Source organism: Pongo pygmaeus, chromosome 19 (assembly GCF_028885625.2).
Source record: "Pongo pygmaeus isolate AG05252 chromosome 19, NHGRI_mPonPyg2-v2.0_pri, whole genome shotgun sequence".
NCBI lineage: Eukaryota > Metazoa > Chordata > Mammalia > Primates > Hominidae > Pongo > Pongo pygmaeus.
In genome coordinates, this window is record NC_072392.2 from 55,021,006 (window position 1) to 55,044,351 (window position 23,346).

General features: G+C 47.8%; 2 protein-coding genes across 8 annotated transcripts in view; both read right to left on the reverse strand.

The window, feature by feature from the left end:
* Positions 1 to 12,116, reverse strand: part of LOC129017027 (TBC1 domain family member 3G-like) — a 69,390-nt gene extending 57,274 nt beyond the window's left edge. For 2 of the 7 annotated variants that reach the window (XM_054457021.2, XM_054457026.2), the window contains exons 1-2: positions 9,823 to 12,078; positions 8,936 to 9,707 (exon numbers count right to left, since the gene is read on the reverse strand). In XM_054457021.2, the coding sequence (XP_054312996.1) occupies positions 8,936 to 9,049 (114 nt within the window). In that variant the 5' untranslated portion in view covers positions 9,050 to 9,707; positions 9,823 to 12,078. Of the gene's footprint in view, positions 1 to 723; positions 834 to 1,163; positions 1,272 to 1,626; positions 1,801 to 2,283; positions 2,324 to 3,609; positions 3,693 to 3,854; positions 3,928 to 5,357; positions 9,708 to 9,822 lie in introns of those variants that run through there. The other 5 variants (XM_063655549.1, XM_063655548.1, XM_063655547.1 and 2 more) reach the window with 5 other exon arrangements.
* A 43-nt stretch (positions 12,117 to 12,159) lies between these two features.
* LOC129017031 (gametogenetin-binding protein 2-like) overlaps positions 12,160 to 23,346 on the reverse strand; it is a 114,854-nt gene continuing 103,667 nt past the window's right edge. The window contains 6 exon segments of the mRNA XM_054457031.2: positions 12,160 to 14,614; positions 16,269 to 17,607; positions 18,201 to 18,307; positions 20,966 to 21,093; positions 21,096 to 21,161; positions 22,277 to 22,373. Of these exon segments, the coding sequence (XP_054313006.2) occupies positions 17,397 to 17,607; positions 18,201 to 18,307; positions 20,966 to 21,093; positions 21,096 to 21,161; positions 22,277 to 22,373 (609 nt within the window). The 3' untranslated portion in view covers positions 12,160 to 14,614; positions 16,269 to 17,396.

Sequence of the window (23,346 nt, forward strand, 5' to 3'; positions counted from 1 at the left end):
AATGCATCTAGGATCCACCCACGTTCGTGCGGGCATGACTGGCTCCTTCCCTTTTCTCACTGGGTCTTCCGTTTGAAGGGAGGACCAGCCTTGCTCTCCCCATTCCCGTGTTCAAGGCCATCCCCGAAGGCTCCGTGTGTGAGTGACGAGGAATCAAGCAGTGAACCTGGCATGCAGGTTTCATGTGGATGTCAGTTTTCAAATCAGTGGGTTCAATTATCTGTGACACTTTGGGGACGTGTGGTTCAAGTCCACTGAGCTTTGTGAGCCACTGCCCAACTGGCTGCCAATGTGGCTGTGCCATGTCATGTTCCCAGCAGACCTGGATGAGAGTTTCCAGGACCCCTAATTCTCCCAGCATTTGGTTGCTGTCATTGTTGCCTGGGGGGGCTCATGGGCCCTCTATCCTGCCACCCTCCCGTAGGCCATACCATGGGTCCCCATGGGTCAGGGAGAGCACCTTTCACCATTGTGCATGATTTTCTTTGCTGTCTTCTGTCTCCTCAGGATCCTCCTGGGTTCTGGCCCCACATGTTCCAGTCTGACCCAGGCCTTGGAACCAGGGAGGTGCTCGGTTCATGGTGCCGGCTGCTCCCTGGGCCAGGAGAGCTCTTGGCAGCTCTGTCATCCCTCCTGGGTGACCCTGGCTTTTGCTCTGGGGAAGCCCCCATCCCTCTCGTTCACTCCATCTCCCCTGGGGCCCTGTGGCTCCTGTAGGCTTACTTGGCTCCATATCGATCCCTGAAGAAGATATGCTTCCTTAAGGTCCCGCTTATGTCCAGGTCGATCTGGTGGATGTGTTCAGATGACCTCTTGCCCTTCTCTTTCATGATCTGTAGGGCAGGGCCAAGAGGAGGAAGCAACCTCAGAACAGAAGGAAGCCTCCCTGCCCCCAGTGGCAGTCATCCCACAGTCAGCACTTCGGGAAGAAAGGACAGAAGGAAGGTTTCCTTCTGCAGAAAGCTGCATTTTGGCTTGTTACTGAAGCCAGGGAGGGTCACCAGAGCTGAGTTTGTCTGTGGTGACTGTGTAACCATCTGTGCCCAGGGTGCTCATCTGACCTTCGCCCCCAGCCCCCCAGGGTGGTCTTGACGTTCCCTCCAGCTGGAGACCTGGGCCCCTGACATGGCCTGTCCTGTTTGTTGTGCTCTGGCTGAGCGTACCTTGTATTTTCTGGGGTTTTTCAACTTGATTTCCTGAATGTTCAGGAGGACTGACCACACCGGGCCCCGGATGTTCATGGGAATTCCCTTGTACACTCGATCTATGAGCTGTGGGCAGAAAACAATCTGGTGTCCCATGCCACAGGGTGACCCCAGTGAGGACCAGAGCCCGGGGATTCTGGAAATTGTCGGTTTTGGCCCCATGATTCCTCAGTAGAGGTGACATCAAGTTGGGACAGGGTCTCCCTTCCCAGGACTGAAACAGTGGATGGACACTCAGAGTCGAAACTCTGATCTGAACCTTTTCCTTCCTTCGGGTCACCAGGGCATCCCTAGCCTTGAGCTCTGGGTGGTCCCAGCCCTAGATTCAGATTCCCTCCCAGCAAGGTGACGCTTGCATGAAAGGCAGGGAATCTGGTGACCAGGCCTGCAGTCCTCCGGGCGAGGACAGTGTGCCACCCACCCTCTGAGAGGCTGATGGTGCCAGGCCACAGCCATGGGTGCCTGTCCCCTGTCTCTGCAGAGAGTGCTTTCGGGGGCCTCTCCCCCCACACATTACTTTTGTACTGTGCTTATACGTCTCCCATTCTCCCAGCATTTTCCTCCACTTGCTCGTCCGTCTCATCTCCCGCCGATTCTATCAAATGAGGCATGTTGGAGTTAGCGGAGCTGCCAGGCTTCCCAGAGCCACCCGCAGATGCTGGGTCTTGGCCTCTGGAGCCCTGGTGGGACCCAGCTGGAAGGAGCCAGGGAAGGGCAGACCTCAAGGGCTGAGAGCCTTTGAGCAAATGAGCACCACTGGGCTGGCTTTGGGACCCCGGGATGTACCATCCTCAGGCCACAGACACACCAGTCTCAGGTCCCAGCCTCTAGGTGGGGTCCTGACACAAGCACGCAGCCACCCCCAAGCCAGGACTGTGGTTCTCCTTTTGAAAATTTTATCAAACTGCCAAAGTTAACAGCAACCTGGGGTCAGGTCCAGCAGGGACTGCTGCCCCTCCCAGTGACAGCGTGTTGCCCTCACCCACCACCGCCCAGGCCGGCTGCTTCCTCTGTCTCACCGACCACCCGCCCAGTCCCTACGTCCCTGGACCAGCCCCTCCATGCATCAGGCTCTTACCTTCACCTCCTGTGCAGCCAGAGGAGGCAGCTCCGTCTCACTGTAAGGCAACCCAGGCAGAGCTGAGGACCTGCACGGGGCCTGGAGCCGCCCCAGCCCGGGAGCAGACCCCTAGAAAGCACTGGCTCTGTCCCTATCCAGCTCAGGGCTCAGCCCAGGAGAAGGCACAGGGAAGGGAGGACAAGGGCCTTCCTGTGGGTCTGACTCCCAGGAGGGGCAGGACCTGGGAGAAGAAGGAGTGCAGGGACAGCCTGGCCGGGGTTACTGGGGCCCCTGGCGTGGGAGGTGGTCAGGCTGCCCAGTGGGGCTGCCCACCCTGGACTCCAGGTGGTGCTTTCTGCTGCAGCTGAGAAAGGTTAGCCCTGAGATGGGATGGGGGTCGCCCACGGTGGGCGACCGGGCCCTGACAGGAGTCCCTCAGGGAGTGACCACATCACCCCACCAGGGTCAAGGGAGCCTGCCCTGAGACCTGCCTGGTGTACTCTGGGTGCACCAGGGGCCCATCCCACTTGACAGCCCCAAGGCCCTTGCAGGTTCTGACCTCCCAGCAGCCACCTGCCTCTCCCTGCACCCGAGCCACGCACCTGCGTTTCAGAAGTGGCACGGCTCATCAGCTCCCTCCCACCCTACCTCCCCAGGGATCCTCTGTCTCTCCATCTTATGATCCCTGAGGGATAGGCTCCTGGCTGGGCTCCTGTTACCTGGCCCCAGATCCCTTCCCAGCACCAGACCCAGGGTCTTTAGCCACAAGCCCTGCTGCCTCCCTGGCCTCACCGTGAGATGCCCAGAATGGGGCCCTGTCCATCTTCTCCCCCATTCTCCTAGGGCTACAGCCTCCATTGTCCCCATGCCTTTTCCCCTCACGGGACAGTGAGGGCTGTAGCTCTAGGGGAATGGGGGAGAACAGGGGCAGGTGGGCCCTCAGAGACCTGCTGGACAACAGCCCCGAGGCTGGGCCAGGCATCCCCTCACCCTGTGGCCACAACCGTTGGATCTCACTGGGGTTGTCTCCAAGTAGACAGGGCCAGACCCTCAGGCTGCCCCGCTCCTCTTATGCTCACTTGCCGACAGAACTGCTGAGAGCCCAGGTGCCTGACCTAGCCCAGTCTCCATTCCCACCGGCTCCCTAGATGGGCCCCACACCTCTGGCCTAACAACAACCTCGGGCTGGACCTGCAGGGGAGCCAGGGAGGAGTTCTGTCCCTGGAAAGGAGGTTGACCCGACCTGGCGAGACATGTCCTGCATCAGAAAGGCCTTTCTAAAAGCAAACCCATCCCTGAGCTGAGACAGGTGCTTTAGGGGTGAGGGGAGTGCAGAGGACTCACTGCAGAATTCCAAAGTGATCAATGTTGCCGTAGATTCCAATAGGCACAGGCCCCTTGTCCTCTGGCAGCCCAGCTCGGTGTCCCTGTAGCCCAGAGGGAGCCTTGGTGAGGGGTCCAAGGTAAAGGGTGCAAGGGCCTGGGGGCATTGGCCACCCGTCCCTGCCCTGTGCTCCTACGGAGCGCAGGACCCTTTGACCAGGGCGCAGTGGGAGAGGCCTCCCTCCAAGAAGCAGACCGACTTGTACCTTTTCGTATTTCATAATGATGTCCTCTCGCTCTTGTGCCCACCAACTGTCCGCGTCCTCTACCGTGTCCATCCTGTGAGACAAAATTTTCTAAAGGTTACACTGTACCTGACAGCTTCGGAGAACACCTGAACTGCTCCCGCTGGGCTCCCAGATGCTGGCTGGCTGCGTAAACCCCATTCCACCGCGGCCCCCAGCTAAATAGGGGCCAGACCCAGTGGCCCACAGCTGCTCAAGTCTCTGCAGTCTCAAGTCCCAAGCAGGGGTGGGCATCTTCCCAAGGACTTGAGTACAGTGGGACCTAGACAGAGAATCCTGTTGTCCCCAAATGCCATGAAATGGGGGCACACCTGCCCCAGCAGTTTGAATGGTTTCCACCTGCTAATGGTGAAGGGCCCATGATGGGCTATACCAGGGATGTGGAGGCAGACTGGGCTCAGCGACCAGAGGTCTCTGTACACTCGGCCTCCTGGGATGCTCAGGGCCACAGAGATGCCCCGTTTTCTACAGGGAACAAGATCTCTCCTGACTGCTCGGTTCTACTCCGCTCATCACTTTGGCTACCATGGCCCTTCAGTCTGAACAGTGAATCCACTTTAGGAATAACGCCTGTTGAGCAGGAGGGTGTTCGGTTTGGGGATGAAAAAGATCTATTGTACTTATGGAAACCACGTCTCTCGCAGAGGGACTGTGGAGTCCACCATTCTGAGCTGTCCCTAGAGGAGGAGGCTTCATTTTCCTGGGTCACTGAGGAAGAACAGTGGGTCCTTGGTCCTGGAGAACACCTGGATGGACCGTCCCTCCTGGGAATACTCGGGGCAAAAGGAGGGCGAGGCCTCGAGAGGACCACACAGAGCAAGAAATACCTGGGGAGAACCCTAGTGCCTGGACCCCTTTGAACAGAAGGGAAGATAGTCTCCCCTCAGCCAGCCCTCCAGGGCTTCTTCATTTTCCACAGCTGCCCAAGGGCAGCAGGCTCCCCCGGACAAGGGACCATGTGTGTTCACTGGGGCCCACAGCGATCATCAGGACCCAGCTTAGGGCACAGAGGTGTTCTGAGGACCGTCCTGTTCACCCCACCCACAGTGGATCTATACCAGTGGCTCTGCCAGGACCAGGCTCTGCCCCATCGGGATCGGAAACCTGGGCAGATTTGGGATCTAGGGCAGGGAGGTCACAGGGTTCAGGCCTGAATTCCAGCACAGCACACGGCAGGGCTGAGAGCAAAACTCAGGGTCACGTCTGGATTCCCAGGCCGGTTACTGCCTCGCTGACCCCAGATGTCTCATCTGTCGAATGGGTACATTTGGGAACAGCACCCACTCTAGGAAGCCACCATGAGGACGAAAGAGCCAATCGTCTACACGGGCAGTGTAGAACGGGCGCCTGGTGAGTGCTCAGGGATGACCATCCTCGGTGGCTGCCCCACAGACGCCAACACCGCCCCCACCGTAGCCACTGTCCCCAAGTCAACCTGGAGGGAAGAGAGCAGGTCACACTCACCTGATTCTGATGAATCAGCTGGCCTGGGTTATGCCTCTCAGGGAGAAAACCTTTGAGTCCACAGAGCTGCTCACAGATACCACGGCCTGTGTGTAACTGCTGTAGAACACTGAGGCAGGCCAGAGAGCGGATAGGTGCTAAGCACCAGTGACATTCTGAGGTCATGGCACGCATCACAATGGGGCCTTGCCCGGGTCAGCAGGGCCCATAGTCAGGGTCCTCCGCTGCCTGAGGCGTCAACATGCCTGCCTGCGATGTGTTTGTGCACGTACGTGCACACGTGTATGTGGGTAAACACGTCTGTACACGTGTGTGTTGCTTCTCTGGCCAGGCCCGGCTGCCCCACTCATGTGTGCACCCAGTTCCTCATCACTGTCACCCCCGAGGCCCAGGGCCAGCACCAGATCATCCATGGGTGTTCCCTAACTTCGGCCCTCCCTGTCCAGGGTGGTCCTGGGATACACATAGGGGTGGAGGGAAGTGACTGCTGCTGTTGGATCTCAGAATACAAAAGCTAATACTATTACCTAATGATCTTTTTAGTGTCTCTAATGGTATCACTTCATTTCTGATATTTTAACTGGGTATTTCTCTCCATGACCCTTGGATATTCTAGCTAGAGGATCCTGTGGGGAAAGTGCCGGGCACACACTAGGGGCTCACTGTTCTAGACATGTTATCTAAATCCTGGCTCAGCTGTCTTTCCACGCAGGGTCTAGGGGATGCCAAATTCCAGGGTCCAGAAAGAGCTTGGGATAAAATGAAACTTCAAGGGGACAGCTTTGACCTGGGCTGAGTCTGCCTTTGCCATCCAACTGGAGTCTCAAGTCCTGAGGAAGGACGTCCAGATGCCCCAGTGCAGGGTCCTCCCAATCAACACCTGCTCCCCTGTACTCATTAGCAACCTCACCCACCCTACTCTCAAAGCACACTTGGCTCTCGTATCCAGGAGCTCTGCATCTGTGGATTCAGCAACAGCAGATGGAAAATATTCAGAAAATAAATTGGATGGTTATGTTTCTATGGAACATGTGCAGACTTTGTTCTTTTCATCATTCCCTAAAGAATACAGTATCATGACCATTCATGTGGCATCTGCATTGTATTACACATCATGAATAATCTAGAGATGGTCTAATGTCTACGGGAGGATGTGCATAGCTTATACGTAAATACCAGGCCATGTTATATTAGAGACTTGAGCATCCATGGATTTTGGCATTCCCGGGGACCCTAGAACTAATCCTCCATGCATACCAAGGGATGACTGTATATACTCACTCAGGAAGGCTTCTCATTGGAGGAAGGGCCGAGTTCAGGACAGACAGGGACATCATCCCTGGACTGCTGTCCATCCATCCATTCATCCATTGGCACCACCCTCTAGGACTGTCCCAATGACAGCCCTAGCAAGTGGAGACAAAAAAGCCTGGCTCAAATGGTACAGCTTTGAGGCCTTGGAAGCTGTACCAAGACTGGTACTCATACTGGTGATGTTGCACCAGTATGAGAATAGTGGGTCAGTTTCCTCCAGGATCCAGAAAGCGTATCAGGCAGGCTCAGGGAGAGGAAAGGAGCATGGCCTCTCCAGCAGCCACACAGGCTTGCAGTAGGACGGGGCTGGGGCTGGGGCTGGGGCTGCGGCTGGCCTGTTTATCACTTGGGCCTCATGAGGGGAAAAGAAAGAACAGGGGGCAGAGGAGGAGCATGGAGACAGCTGGTTGCCTAAGGAGAAGGCGCCTCAGGGAAGGGTTACTAGTTTGTTTTCACACTGCTATAAAGAAATACTTGAGACTAGGTAATTTATAAAGGAAAGAGGTTTAATTGACTCCCAGTTCAGGGAACCTACAGTCATGGCAGAAGGCGAAGGGGAAGCAGGCACCTTCTCCACAAGGCAGCAGGAGGGAGTGAGTGGAGAACCGGGAAGTGCCACACTTTCAAACCATTAGCTCTCCTGAGAACTCCCTCACTATCAGGGGAGCAGCAGAGGGGAAATTGTCCCCAGATCCCATCCCCTCCCACCAGGTTCCTCCCTTGACACAGGAGGATTACAGTTCCAGATGAGATTTGGGTGGGGGCACAGAGCCCAACCTGTGAGGGTCTCAGTCTATCTTGCAGCTCCCCTGGGGCTGAGGCTGAGTACAGATCTGCTGGCCCTGCTCTACAGCATGCAGGGACTCTGCCTGTGTGCCCCCATCTGCTGCTTCCTGGGGGTGGTGGTTTCTTCCTCAAGAGGAGGGTGGATCTCCTCTCCTACCCACCCCTCTCCAAGGCCTTGTGGAGCCCTGGCCACGTCCTCCCCGGGTAAGAGCAGGAAACCGGGCTCCTTGCTCTTCTTGCTGCTTGGGTGACAATCCTGGGGTCATCCATAGGCCCCATTACTGTTCCCGCTTCTAAATGGAGAGTATTTTGGCACATCTTCCTGGCGGAGTCCGGGGCCTCATCCCTGTTATTTATTCTAGCTTGGTAAAGCCAGGTTAAGACATCTGGGCAAGGAGATAGTAGAGTGGCCCCCAGGAAGGGTGGGTGGAGGGCGCTGGCCTGTGGGCTTGCCTGGAGCAGGGTGGGAGGGGGCAAGGTTACCAGGAAGCAGGGCTGTCAGGGCCAAAATCAGGAGGCGGTAATAATGCTGGTGCGGGGACAGGGCTGTGTGGTTGGCTTGGGGTGGGGCATGAGAGCCAAGGTTTGTCAGCACGCAGAGGGGTGGCTGACCCATGGACTAGGGGCTGTGGAACCCAGTGGTTGCCCTTAGTTCCTGGATCCTGGGAGACTTCTGGAGCCTGGGTGTGGGGCAGCCTAGGGGTGGAGGTGGGGCAGACGGGGTAGGGGTGGGAGAGGAGGCCTTGCATGGCAGGGTGCAGGGTAGGAAACCAGCCAGGGGCCAGTTTGCATTGGTGGCTCCCATCCCCATCCCCACCCCCAAGCCCACCCCTACCCCCACCCTGCTGCAGAGTCGGGCCTGGGCTGCTGTCCTCTGCTTTGGCCTCAGCAGATCACACGATGGAAGCTGGCAGCCCCGTGGGCAGCACTCGAGCCAGCTGTGACCTGCGGTTTCTATTTCCTGGAGTGTGGGGTGCCCACTCAGGAGAGCACAGGCACACCCCACACCCCTCATATTGAGGATGCTGGGAGGTGGGGACCAAGGTCCTGCAGCCCTCTGCTTGCGCTGTGAAAGGTAGCCTAGGAGTCCTGTGTCCACCCATCCACGTGGGGCCCCAGGAGCCTGAACAGTGGCAGGCAGAGAGATGGGGAGGGAGAGAGAAGTGGAAAAGAAGGAGAGAGAAAGAGAGATGGGGAGAAGGAGTGAGGGAGAGAGAGGAAGAGAGATAAGGAAAGAGACAGAGGAGGTTGAGAGGAAAAGGAGCAAGAGATAGGGAGAGAGACACAAAAGGCAAAGAGAGAGACAGGGAGAGACGAGCGTGAGTAGGAGGTTGGGTCACTCTCGATCCCAGTCCCCAGTGAAAACCGTAGGTCACCATCACCTAACTACGCATGCAATAAAGTCTTCTGCCTGCTGCTTACAGCCCGAGAACCCCTTCTCCGAGAGAATAAAATCTTTGACCATTGCCCTTTCTCACCGGAGTTTGCTTGGGTCTTCTGATGAAGCGTGATGTCTGACCCATCGCCTTCCTGGGCTCAAGGATCCATGAAAAGCCGACGCCTCTTTTGGGAAGGGTCTGCAGTGCCTTCATCTCACTAGGCTCCCCAGGAAGCTTGCGAACTTGGCTTGAGCCCTAAGCAGCTGAGCATGTGCCGGGCCTCTGCTTCTCTCTTTCAGTAACAGGGAGAACCAAGAAAGAGACTAAAGCATGGTCTGCAGAGAAGGCACTTGTGCAAACACCAGGAGAATGGGGGGCCTCAGTTGTCTTCATTTCTCCTAAAAACACGCATTTCCTCCCAGGCCACCCTAGTGAGGGCATGAAGCACAGCGTGTGTGTGTGTCTGTGTGTGTGCGCATTTATATGCATGTGTACGTATCTATGTGTGTGTTCAGGTATATACATGGGAATGTATTTATGTGTGTGCATGTGTGTGTGCAAGTATATGCATGTGTATGTATGTGGTGTGTGTGCGTGTGTGTGTGTGTGTTGCAGGGCTTTACAGTGGGCAGGATGTGGGAGGGCAGCTGCAGCTCCAAGCTGCAAGTCTTTCCGATAGAATGGTTAAGATTCCCTGGACCACAGAAAGAGTGTTTTCGTTTGCACCTATTTTTATTAGCACTTAAACCTGTATACTTCGTAGCATGTAAAACTTAAGTTGCTTGACTATTCTTAGAAACGTTTTCACCAGCGGTCCCCAAACTTTTTGGCACCAGAGAGCAGTTTTCTTGAAGACAACTCTTCCACGGACCTGGGAGAAGGGGAAGGGATGATGCAGAGATGATTCAAGCCCATTACATTTATTGTGTGCTTTATTTCTATGATTATTTCACTGTAATATATAATGAAATAATTACACAACTCACCATAATATAGAATCAGTGGGAGCCCTGAGCTTGTTTTCCTGCAACTACATGGTCCCATCGGGAGGTGATGGGAGATAGTCACAGATCGTCAGGCATTAGGTTCTCATAAGGAGCACGCAATCTGGATTCTTGGCATGCTGAGTTCACAGTTGGGTTCTATGAGAATGTAACGGCACCACTCATGTGACAGGTGGCAGAGCTCGTGCGGTAATGTGAGGGATGGGGAGCGGCTGTTTCTACAGATGAAGCTTTGCTCCCTGGCTGGCTGCTCACCTCCTGCTGTGCAGCCTGGTTCCTAACAGGTGGGGACCCCTGATTTACCCAGTAAGATAAACACATTTTTATGTCAATTGAAATTATTCACCCTGCACCACCCAAAATTATCTGGCACACCTCACTCACCCAAGGGTCCCGTAGCGCACTTTGGGAGCTGTAGACAGTAAGCCTGGAGCTCCACTGAGCATTCCATCTCTCCACCATCTGTGGGCTAACAGGCTGTGTTAGTTTCCTAGGGCTGTTTTACAGTACCACAGACTGGGCACCTTTAACAACAGAATGTTACTGTCTCACAGTACTGGAGGCCATGGGTCCAAGATCAAGGTGTCATCAGGGTGGGTATTCCTTTTCCACTGGACTGTTGATACATTCTTAGAAGGTTTTTGGTTGCTGTTCACGTTAATTTCTCTTCCTTTCTGCAATTGTTCTCTTTCAGTACTCCCTGATATTTTTCTTCTTGAAGAAGTACCTAGTTAATTTTGTATTTTAAAATTCTTCCCGTCACCCCAAGAACTTCTGCCTTTATAATTGGCTCTCTCTTCATATTTATTTTATACAAGATATGTGGCTGATTACATTGTTTCTGTCTGTACAGATGGAGAGTTAAGGAATAAAGAGGACAGACAGACTAGATTACCTCAAACACTGAAATGCTATGATTTGTCCGAAGTCATACATGCATTATCTGACCAGACATAGGTGCTTTTTCTCTAGAAGCATTTTGTCATTTGGAATCAGATAGGTCTTCTGAATCTACCTGAATGAAATTGACAACTTTCAGAGGTTTTCAGTGGTGAAGAGAAACTTGGACAAGGAGATAACTTCCACAAACAGAAAAAGCCTCGTCTCTTCTGGATTCCTTTAACGCCAGTGGTCATCACCAGGGGGAGATTAGACACCTTTTCCCCAGGCTGGGACCTCCACCTTTTCCTCTACAGGTGTATCACCTTAGAAATCCTCTGCATCTCACTGTCACCCAACACATGTTCTCTTTCCAAGCCTCTGCAGTCTCACGAGTTTGTCTGTATTTTTCTTCTCATAACCTACCTTGCTACCCTAGCCAGCCTGCATCTCATAGATTAACGGAAATACTCCCAACATTGGGCCTTTCCTGTGCCCCCGTCTTCCTGCTGTATCCTGGCAAAATGCCAGCCCAATCCACAGCCTGTTGTTCTACTTCTGTATCTGAGGGCTAAAGAAAAAGCACCTAGTCATACAGATTAACCCTGTTTTAAAGTAACTATTACGTATTTTCAACCTCATCTGAGTACTCAGCCTTGCCTGATGCCTTTTGCTCGCCCAGCCCTGTTTAGTTCTCTCATTCTCTTCAACATCTTTAGCAAACCTTCTCCTTCCCCCTTCCCCATCTTGACCTTCTTGTCTCTTCACCTGATACAGAGGTTCTTAGCTCCTACTTCATGGAGAATTTTAAGGTTTTGCTCTCTTCTATAAATTGACCTATAGGAGTATCCCTCTTTACCCCTTTCCTATGGTTTTCAGGGGATGGAATATTTGTCCTGAGAAGGCCAATACATCCATGGGACAGATGTCTCTATCCCCATTTGCTACATAAGTATTCGACTTCAGCCATCCGGTACACTGGCTCTGTCTCTGGTTTACACCTGCTGTCTGTGTCCGCTTTAGCCCATTGACTTCTTCCCTCACAACATTACTGAACTTGTCAATAGGCACATCAGTGATCTCCTGCATGCCAAGTCTCATGGACATTTTTCTTCATGTTGTTTGACTGCTGCTCTGCCTGACTGGATATTATAATCTCCTGTCCTTGAAACCCTAGGCTACTGTAGCACTACACTTTACTGGTTCTCCGCTTACCTTCGTTACATCTCTTGTTTTCTTTTTTCCCGGATCCCTCCAGATGTTGCCTAGGAATCCTTTTAAACACAGTGCTCCAAGCAGAAATTAGTTGGAGGTAGTTCACAAGATGCAATTTATTTGCCATCCACCCTTGCATTTCAGCTCCATTATTTGTCCTTGCCATGCGTATCTATAAAAACACTTTCTCCTTCCCAGAGATGGCAGCTAACAAGACCTAGCAAAGAGAAATGGGAATTTTCATTCACAATTTCATAGGGAAAGCAATTGGCAAGATTATTTTACTGGCGAGGGTAATAAAATTAATGAGAGAGTTGAAGAAAGAGGCACCAATTCTGAAACTGTCTAGAACCATCTAACAGGTAAAGCTGAGGAGTTTTATCCATATTTGTAGGCTGTGATTATTTTCATAGAAGTACTCTCTGATTTATGGGTATGTCACTGATTACCACCAGAATTGCAGATTGGGCACATTAAGCACATCAGTGTAAAAATCCTTGACATTTTGGCCAGGCGCAGTGGCTCATGCCTGTATTCTCAGCACTTGGGGATGCCGAGGTGGGCAGATCACAAAGTCAAGGGTGCGAGACCACCCTGACCAACATGGCGAAACCCCGTCTCTACTAAAAATACAAAAGTTAGCCAGGTGTGGTGGCACGTGCCTGCAATCCCAGCTACTCGGGAGGCCGAGGCAGGAGAATCGCTTGAACCCGGGAGGTAGAGGTTGCGGTGAGCCAAGATCTCACTGCTGCACTCCAGCCTGGGCAACAGAGGGAGACTGTCTCAAAAATAAAATAAATCAAAAAGATCCTTGACATTTTAAAAATACCTCTGGCAGGGTTTCAGTGTAGTCGTGATATTGAAAATATTACCATGATTTGTCAGTTTCTTAAGTATAATTTTGTTTAGTCACGTGTATGATAAGAACATAGACTTCTTGCTGGGGGCATTGGCTCATGCCTGTAATGCCTATAATCCCCACTACTCAGGAGGCTGAGTCGGGAGAATTGCTTGAGGTCAGGACTTTGAGACTAGCCTGGACAATAGAGCAAGACTCTGTCTCTTACAAAAAACATAATCATAAATAGATTTCTTGGTTTGTTGGGTTAACTTTTTAAATTTTCCTCTCATTAATTTGCCACATTTTTAAAAAATTTTTTGAGATGGAGTCTCACAGTGTCGCCCAGGCTGGAGTGCAGTGGCATGATCTCGGCTCACTGCAATCTCTGCCTCTCAGCTTCAAGCAATTCTCCTGCCTCAGCCTCCCGAGTAGCTGGGACTACAGGCGTGTGGAAACTTTGTGGAAAGATTATTTCAGTGTCAACCCTGATTGATATTTTAGTAATCGAACAGGTGTCTGTTACTCCTTTATTCATTCATTTATCAAGTGCTTAATGGGTGTCTTCTGGGTGCCAGACACTGCATTAGACTCTGGGGAATCAAAGATGAATCACACTTAGTCTCTACCCCCTGGGAATTTATTCTGGTTAGAGAAATTGTAAACACATAATCATGATCCTATGGGATATTTTTAAAGTATGAAATGAGATAATGTGTGTGAAAAAGCTCTGTAAGCTTTACACATTTAAGATTTTTTCTCCAGTGCCTAGCATGATGCCTGACATATTTTAACTAGTCGTTACACTCTTGAATGAACTGGTGAAGAGCCAAGAGTTATGAGAGCATAATACTAGAGTGTAGATGGATTAGTTCTGCCTGGATGGACAGGAGGGACGCGGAGGCTTCCAAGAATATAACTTTTGAACTGGACTTGGAAATATAAGTTGTTTATGTTAAGAATGGAGAAAGGAGGTTCTGGGGGGGCAGCTGTCAGTCGTTAAAGTGCCTGGATTTAGATGAACCACGTATCTACAGGCTTATGCAGTTTACAAGATGCTTTTGTTTACAGTATCTCTTTTGAGCCTTATGACAGGTCCATGAAGTGAGTTCATACAACCAAGAGAAGCTTTGACTAGATCCTGGGTTCTAGGGTGTAAGAGACAGCATCTGGCCAGTTTATTCTTTACAGTTTCACGAATGTTATGATTGCCAATATTATTGTATTTCTATTATTATATTTGTGAAAGCATGGTTTTCTGAGTTACAAGTATATGAAAGACAGATGTATACATGTAAGAAAATGTATAGTTTTCTTTTTTTCTTTTGAGACAGAGTCTCGCTGGGTCCCAGGCTGGAGTGCAGTGGTGCGATCTCGGCTCACTGCAATCTCTGTCTCCGAGGTTCAAGCAACTTTCCTGCCTTAGCCTCTCAAGGAGCTGGGATTACAGGCGCCTGCCACCATCTCTGGTTAATTTTTGTATTTTTGGTAAAGACAAGGTTTTGCCATGTTGGCCAGGCTGGTCTCAAACTCCTGACCACAAGTGATCCTCCTGCCTCAGCCTCCCAAAGTATTAGGATTACTGGTGTGAGCCACTGTGCCCAGCACATCTTGGCACCCTTTTCAAAACTCAACTGACCACTGATGTGAGGGTTTGTTTCTGCGCCCTCTATTCCACCCCATTGATCTCGATGTCTGTCCTTATGCCAGTATCACAGTTTTCAGTTTTTCTTTTCCTTTTTTTTTTTTTGATACAGAGTCTCACTCTGTCACCCAGGCTGGAATGCAGTGGCGTGATCTTGGCTCACTACAACCTCTGCCTCCTGGGTTCAAGTGACTCTCCTGCCTCAGCCTCCCGAGTAGCTGGAATTACAGGTGCACGCCACCATGCCCAGCTATTTTGTATTTGTAGTAGAGATGGAGTTTCACCGTGTTGGCCAGGCTGGTCTCGAACTCCTGACCTCAAGAGATCCACCCACCTCAGCCTCCCAAAGTGCTGGGATTACAGGTGTGAGCCACTGCACCTGGCCTGTTGTTGTTGTTGTTTTTTTTTTGAGACAGGAGTCTCACTCTGTTGCCCAGGCTGGAGTGCAGTGGCATGATCTCAGCTCACTGCAAGCTCTGCCTCCCGGGTTCATGCCATTCTCCTGCCTCAGCCTCCCGAGTAGCTGGGACTACAGGTGCCTGCCACCACGCCTGGCTAATTTTTTTGTATTTTTAGTAGAGACGGGGTTTCACTGTGTTAGCCAGGATGGTCTCGATCTCCTGACCTCGTGATCCACCTGCCTTGGCCTCCCAAAGTGCTGGGATTACAGGCATGAGCCACCATGCCCGGCCAAGTTCTTCAACTCTTTTCTTCTTTTTCACAATTGTTTTGATTATTCAGGGAGGGTGACTTGAAATTCCCTATGAGGTTTAGAATGAGTTTTCTATTTCAGAAAGAAAATCAGACGTGCCATTGGAATATTCAGAAGGATTACATCGAATCTGTAGATTGCTTTGGATAGTCTTGACATCATAACAATATTAAGTCCTCCTTCATAAACACAGGATGTCTTTCATTTATTTATGTCTTCTTTAATTACTTTCAGCAAGGTTTTATCATTTTCAGTGTATGAGTCTTTCACCTTCTTGGATCAATTTATTCTAAAGTGCCTTATTCTTTTTGATGCTATTATAATGATATTTTCTCTGGAATGTTTATTGCTATTGTATATAAATGCAACTGATTTTTGCGTGTTGATTTTGTATCTTGTAACTTTGCTGGATTGGTTTATTTGCTCTAACACTTTTTTGTAGAATCCTTAGGGTTCTTTACATAGAAAATCAATAGGCAAACAGAGATAATTTTTCTTCTTGGCCAGGTGCAGTGGCTCATGCCTATAATCCCAGCACTTTGGGAGGTGAAGTCAAGCTGATAGCTTCAGTCAGGAGTTCGAGACCAGCCTGGCCAACATAGTGAAACCCCATCTACTAAAAATACACACACACACACAAAAATCAGCCAGGTGAGGTGGCACGCACCTGTAGTACCAGCTACTTGGGAGGCTGAGGCAGAAGAATCGCTTGAACCCAGGAGGCAGAGGTTGCAGTGAGCCGAGATCGCACCACTGCACTCCAGCCTGGGAGACAGAGTGAGACTCCATCTCAAAAAGAAAAAAAAAAAGGCAATATCAACAAAGCAAAATGACAGCCTACCAAACAGGAGAAAATACTCACAAAGAGATTACTATCTGGAATAGATAAATAACTCCAAACACTCAAACTAAAAAACAAATTCAAAAATGGGCAAAAAGGCCAGGTATAGTGGCTCATGCCTGTAGTCCCAGCATTTTGGGAGGCTGAGGCAGGAGGATCACTTTGGGCCAGGAGTTCAAGACCAGCCTAGACAACATAGCGAGACCCTGCCTCTACAAAAAAAATTTAAAACTGAGCCAGGCATGGTGGCACGGGCCTCTAGTGCCAGCTACTTGGGAGGCTCAGGCAGGAGAATCACCTGAGTCCAGGAAGTTGAGGCTGCAGTGAGCTATGATTGCACCACTGCAGGGACAGAATAAGATCTCGTGTCTTAAAAAAAAGTAATTATCTGTTCCACTTCCACTCCCAGGTGGAATTGAAACAAGAACTCAAGCAAATAGTGCACCAATGTTCATAGCAGCATTAGTCACACAATAGGAAAAGGTGAAAAGAAACTCACTGACCATCAAAAGTTCAATGGCTAAACGATGTGTGAAAAATACATAAAATGGATGATTATTCAGTCATAAAAAGGACTGAAGCTCTGATCCACGCTTAATATTAATGAAACATTGAAAGCATTATGCTAACTGAAATAAAGACAGCTACAAGGCACAAATATTATATGATCCCACTTCTACGAGGTATCTAAAATGGGCCAATTCATAGGGACAAAGTAAAATAGAGGTTACTGGCAGCTGTGGAGGGGGAAATGAAGAGTTATTGTTTAATGGCTATAGTTTGTTTTGTGTGAGTGAAGAAAAAGTTTTCACATAGTGGTGGTGATTACACAACACTGTTGATGTACTTGGGGCCACTGAACTGCACATTTCAAAATGGCTATAATGATAAATTGTATGTATATTTTGTCACAACTTTTTAAAAGTAAAATGTTATGTACATATAAATATTCCTTAAATTTGTATCTACATTATCAAAAACTGGGAACAAGCTGAAGTATAAAAGGGGGAACAATTTAACACACATCAGTAAGAATGAAACTTGTTTATGCGAAAACAGAAAATATAAAATGATGTTTGCTAGGAGAATAACTATTAAAAACATGCCCACAAAGACTGAACACTAATATACAAAAATTAAGATAATTCTATTATAATTTTCTCTCATTTTCTTCCTCTAGTTATATTAACATGTTAGATTTCTTTTCAGTCTACTAACAACAACCATATGCCACATCAAAAGAATTATCCTGACTGCTATGCTACTGGGTTGAGATAGGTCTGTTTTAATACAAAGCAGCTTCAACTAAGAGCCGTAAGAATTACTACGCAGCCAAGCCTACAAAGGCAGTCCCAAGAAACAAGATGGAACACTCAAATAGCTATCCTTCACTTTCACACTGACAGCTTGTGTTCCTCCCCACAGCTTACCTGCAGGCAGGATCAGGGAAATTCAGAATTTCACAGGAGAATATGGAAAAATGGAGAGCAAGACATAAGTGAATGGGATGCACTGGTGAAATTTCTCTTACTGCAATATCACTAGCAGCTTTGTAAGCCACCAGGCTGTTCTCTGCTGCCTCCTTCCTGTCATTTCCTGTGGCAAATTCTGCCAGATACCTGTGGTAGTCCCCTTTCCTAGATGTAAACCAGGAACAATGACTTTTAAAGTAAAATAGCTAAAATTGTTCTATATAATATAAAATATGTGACAAAAATATATGTAACAATTAACAAGTGTACTTCAATAATTTTAAACACTCTCAAGAATATTTGGCTTCATTTTTTTTCTTAGACATTTCATACTATTTTCCTTATTAAATATAACCAAAAATCCCACAGAAATTAACTGAGGAGCCTCTAAATATCAACAAAACTATCGCTTGATAGACTGGAATTAAACAAGCAAGTGGTTCCAAGGAATGGCACAAGTGTATTAATCATAAAATAAAATTTCTACATGAAACATTCAGCCAGCACTGTGCAATGTGTGGCCGTTTGGGGGAGGGGAATGAGATAGGTCCCATGAAAGCAAAGCAATATAAATAAGTAAAGCAAAAGCTAATGCATTTTTATAATAGCCTGACCATCTTTTTATTCCAACATCAACTATCCATCTAACATTAAACAATTATTTGTAAATAAAAGTTGGAAACCTACATAGAAGAAAGTCATGATTCTAAAAAGGCCAACTTTTAATGTTACATTTTCCTTTCTAGTATAGAACCTACATTTCATAATAGAAAACCTTGGACTTGCCAGTGGTAGCTGCTGGAATGAGGTGTTTGTCCAGTGCATCCAGAACGTCGCCACAGATTAACTTTAGCTCAGTCTCAACCTGAAAACATAAAAATAAATTTTAAAAAATCAGACTGTTTCAGTCTAGAAATTCTGTAAATTTATTACACATTCTATCTACCTCTGGTTTTGAGGAAGAGAACTTAGTATTAAAGAGAATTCGTATCCCTCTCCAAACTCCCTTCTTCCCTTTTGACACAAAGGCAGAGAAAAGCTGCCTCTCGGTTATCAAAAGTATCTTTTGCTTTCTGCATGCAATTAAGTGCTACACACACACCACCCCCTACCCCAACACCCCCTCACAATCCAACTACAAAATCAGCAATGACTGAAACTGAACACTGATGCTACTTGGTAAACGCTGGTCAATTACATGAATCTTTCACAAGGTAGCAACTATTGTGTCCATTTACTGGGGAAAGCAGAACCTAAGACATTTGCTCAAAGATCATCCCCTTAAAAGGACTTAATAAGCAGAGCTAGGATTTGAACCCAGGCAGGGTGCAAGTGGCAGAACAAAATTCAAACCCAGGTAGTTTGCCTTCAGTACTTACATTCCTAACAACGTTGAACAGGCAATCCCTTTAGTGGAAGAGATCCAAAACTAGTTAAGATACCAAAAATCTATGGACCAAAAAAACTATTGCCACTCATCTCTATTCATTTATAATGCTGAAAATGTACAGCACCTCTAAACGCACATACCCAGCTTGCTTCCTTTTTTTTTTTTTTTGAGATGGAGTCTTGCTTTGTCCCTCAGGCTGGAGTGCAATGGCACCATCTCAGCTTACTCCAAGCTCTGCCTCCCGGGTTCACACCATTCTCCTGCCTCAGCCTCCCGAGTAGCTGGGACTACAGGCGCCACCACCATGCCCCGCTAATTTTTTTTATTTTTTTATTTTTTGTATTTTTAGTAGAGACAGGGTTTCACCATGTTAGCCAAGATGGCCTCGATCTCCTGTCCCTGTGATCCTCCCACCTCGGCCTCCCAAAGTGCTGAGATTACAGGCATGAATCACTGTGCCCGGCTGCTTGCTTCCTATTTTCTATGAACACATGGCACTACCGTTGAACCTTTCTAGGTTCCTCTCATGCCCCTGGAACCTCCTTTCCACTGTAAAACATTCTCTCACTCTTTCTTCCATAATTGCATTCTTATCTTAGCTAAGCAAAAGTGTTTTCTGAATCAACTATCTCCATGATGACTTTTCAGATAGAGACTGCTGTAGGAGACGAAAGGTTTCCATGTTCTCCTAGCTCCTCACATACTCAATGACTGCTCTCCTGTTACTTACTCCAAATCCTTCCTCCTCACAAGCCGATATTCTACGTTCCATTTCTCAGTTTCTGTCATCAATAGCTCTCTAGGCCGTTCTCCTACATTTAATGACTATCTACAGCCAACCTATCCAATACCTGAGATCACACCAAGGTATGGTGTGGCCACGTTCCATTCAACAGAGTTCTTTGCTTTCTACTCCAAGACTTGCACATGTCCATACCCCTAACTGTGCTGCTCCATACTAGAAGTCTTACACTGCAATGCTCCACTCTTGGCTGTGGCTTCCTCTTTTAGTTCTTTTTCTCTTCTTGTTTCTACTTAGGGACTCATCAAGACATCTCCTCCCTCCCTCCCTCCCTCCCTCCCTCCTTCCTTCCTTCCCTCCCTTCATCTCATCTAAGACATCCAGACTGGAACTTTTCACATCTTCTCCCAATGTATCAGTTGCTCTCTTTGCTTCCTGCTTCCCTTTCCTAGCTAGCCCAAGTCCCACAGTGTAGCTCATGGACTTCTTTCTTCAGCACTTTCAACTTTCTCACTTCCTCATTCCTCCAGGACACAAAACTTGTCTATTGGTCATCGAAATTCTTTGACCCAACACATTTCATGGTAATGGTAACATCAACCCCAGCTTACAACTTTATTTTTAGGGAGAGGGTCTCACTTTTTTTTGCCCACTACTGCAGCTTCCAGGAGAAAAAGTTATTCACCTCTGCCCTGAAATATTCTGTAGCCTAATCCAAGAGAGCAAAACATAAAAACCTACCAAGATATAAAATGTGTACTTCATATACCATCAAGTGAGCACTAGGCTGTGACCTCAAATGCCAATGACTATGGCCAAATTACTGACAGACATACCCTGAGAACTAAGCCAGACACTCAAAAGAAACAAGCCTCCCTTTTCAGAGACATTTTCTAAAACTATAAAAATAAAAGGCAAAAATTAGGACATATTCAGGTGACAACAACTTCCTTCCCCCTGACAATTTATGTTGTATAAAACCTAAAGATTAAAAACTATGACATTGGATAAAAAAAAAAAAAAACCCTGAGTCTTTCAATAAAAAGAAGAATGGAACAAATTTAACCAAAAACACTAATCATTTTTCTTGAAAATACAGTAGTTCCCTTTTATCTGAGGGGGATCCATTCTGAGACTCCCCAGTGGATACACTGAAACCATGGATAATACCAAACCTTATATATACTATGTCTTCTTCTATACATACACATTCATGGTAAAGATTAATTTGTAAACTAGGCACAGTAAAAGATTAATAACAGAACAATTATAACATACTCTAATGGAAGTTATATGAACGTAGTCTCTTTTTCTCTCCAAATATCTTATTGTACTGTACCACTGGTAACTCAAACTGTGGATAAGGGGGGACTGTGGTACAACAGTCTCACCATTTGCCGGTATTTCCCAATCATTTTTCGCTTGTCTTCTCCTCCTTTGTTTCCTTCTTTCTGTTCAAGGCTGCTCATTATTCTCCAGGAGGCTCTTGTAGCTCCAATCACATTCTTATATGTAACAGGAAGTTTCTCTCTTCAGCTGTCAGCTCTACATCCATCCCTGCTAATTTCTTCATTGGCTCCACCATTTCTATAAGGGAAAAGCAAAATCTGTACACACGCAGAATTAGCACAACATGGATGCTGCCGAAGGGTTTTCTGCCTGTGTCCTCTGGAGCGGTGACATCACATCCCCCCTGGACAGGAACCCATTAAGCAACACTTGGCGCAGTCAAGCAGTGCCACACCAGAATGTGGGGACCAGTGACTTCAGGGAGTGCTGGGCAGCAAGCCCCAAGGTCTTCAGGGTGCCCCAGGGCCTTCCTTGGAAACCGCACTGCCGTCAGTGCCCTGGCACCATGGGCCTGTGATGAGAGTGCAGTCTGAGCGATCTACACAATGCCTTCAGGGTCGCTCTTCCATCGTCCTGGTGAGGAGCACAGCCCTGATCCATGCAGGCCTCCTGACCCACACCCTCGTGTTCTCTCCCAAACACACTTTCTTATCTGTTCAATATGGGCAGGCTGAGAAGGCTAAACATTTCCCACATTTTTAAGTTCTGCTTCTCTTTTGATTATAAGTTCTGTCTCTAAAGCATTCCTCTTTTCTTTCATTTTCCTAGAAATATTTAAGAGAATGAAGCTGCTCCTTCAATACTTTGCTTAGATATTTCTTCTGCCAAATTTCAGGTTCATCACTCGCAAGTTCTGCCTTCCAGAAAACACTAGGAGCACAATGCAGCCAAGTTCTTAGTCACTTTACAAGCGTCACCTTTCCTCCAGTTTCCAATAACATGTTCTTCATTGCCATCTGAGACTTCATCTGAATGACTTTTCCCTTCCATATTTTTATTTTTTTAAGAGACTGGGTCTCCCTATATTAGCCAGGTTGGTCTTGAACTCTCATCCTCAAGCAATCCTCCCGTCTCGGCCTCCCAAAGTGCCAAGATTCCAGGCATGAGACACCATGCCTGACCCGCTCCATATGCTACCAACATTCTGTCCAGCTCTCCTCTTCTGAGCCCTCACCAGAATCACCCTTCATGTTTTAAAATAAATGTTTCCTGTTGAAATGATTTTAGATACACAGAAATATTGAAAAGGCACTATAGTGTCCTCCTACACCTTCCATCCAGCTGCCCCTAATAATGACATTTTGCAGTACCGTGGCACAAAAGAAATTCAGGCCAGGTGTGGTGGCTCATACCTGTAATCCCAGCAATTTGAGAGGTTGAGGCGGGAGGTTCAGGTTCACTTGAGTCTAGAAGTCTGAGACCAGCCTGGGAAACAGGTAGACCCTGTCTCTAGAGAAAAGTCAAAGAAATTAGCCAGGCATGGTGGCGTGTGCCTAGTCCGACCTAATCAGGAGGCTGAGGCAGGAGGACTGCTGGAGCCCATGAGTTCCAGGAAGCAGGGAGCCATGATTGCACCACTGAAGAATAGAAAGGTAAATATTTGAAGTGCTACTTTATGCCACTAGGAAAAGCAAGAAGACTTTTAATCTTATAGCATCAGTATTAAGGTATACAGTTTTCTAAAAATTTATCTCTGCAGTTCAATAAGAAAAAATTCCTGCACATTATATTTGGTAGAGCAAATAAAGAAAAAAATTTAAAAATTAAAGGAAATGTCAGTATTAGACTCATGCATTTTTCCAAGCATTACTAAAAAGCATCACACATTTCTGTTTAAAACACTTGTACCATTGCATAATTAAGTATGAAGGTGAGAGTTATTTGAGGTGTTTAAAAGTTGGTGGTACCACATCTAATTGGTGTAGACTAGATAAAAATGACTATAAAAAAGCTCAAATTCCATGCAAATGTAAAGATTATACAATCTTATTAAATTATTAAACAGACATTTTTTCCCAACTATCAAATGGGATAACATCATGTCTATAATTAGCAATAAGAAAATTCTATTTGCACAATCTTCGAAGTCCTTTTTTTAAATTGTATATACATCATCTCTCATTTAAAAATGAACATTTCTATATGCTTATTACACCTAGGAAGAAAAATTTTCAATCTTTTTCTTTTTTTAAGACGGAGTCTCGCCCTGTTGCCCAGGCTGGAGTGCAGTGGTGCAATCTCAGCTCACTGCAAGCTCTGCCTCCCAGGTTCATGCCATTCTCCTGCCTCAGCCTCCCCAGCAGCTGGGACTACAGGTGCACGCTGCCATGCCCAGCTAATTTTTTGTATTTTTAGTAGAGACGGGGTTTCACTGTGTTAGCCAGGATGGTCTTGATCTCCTGACCTTGTGATCTGCCTGCCT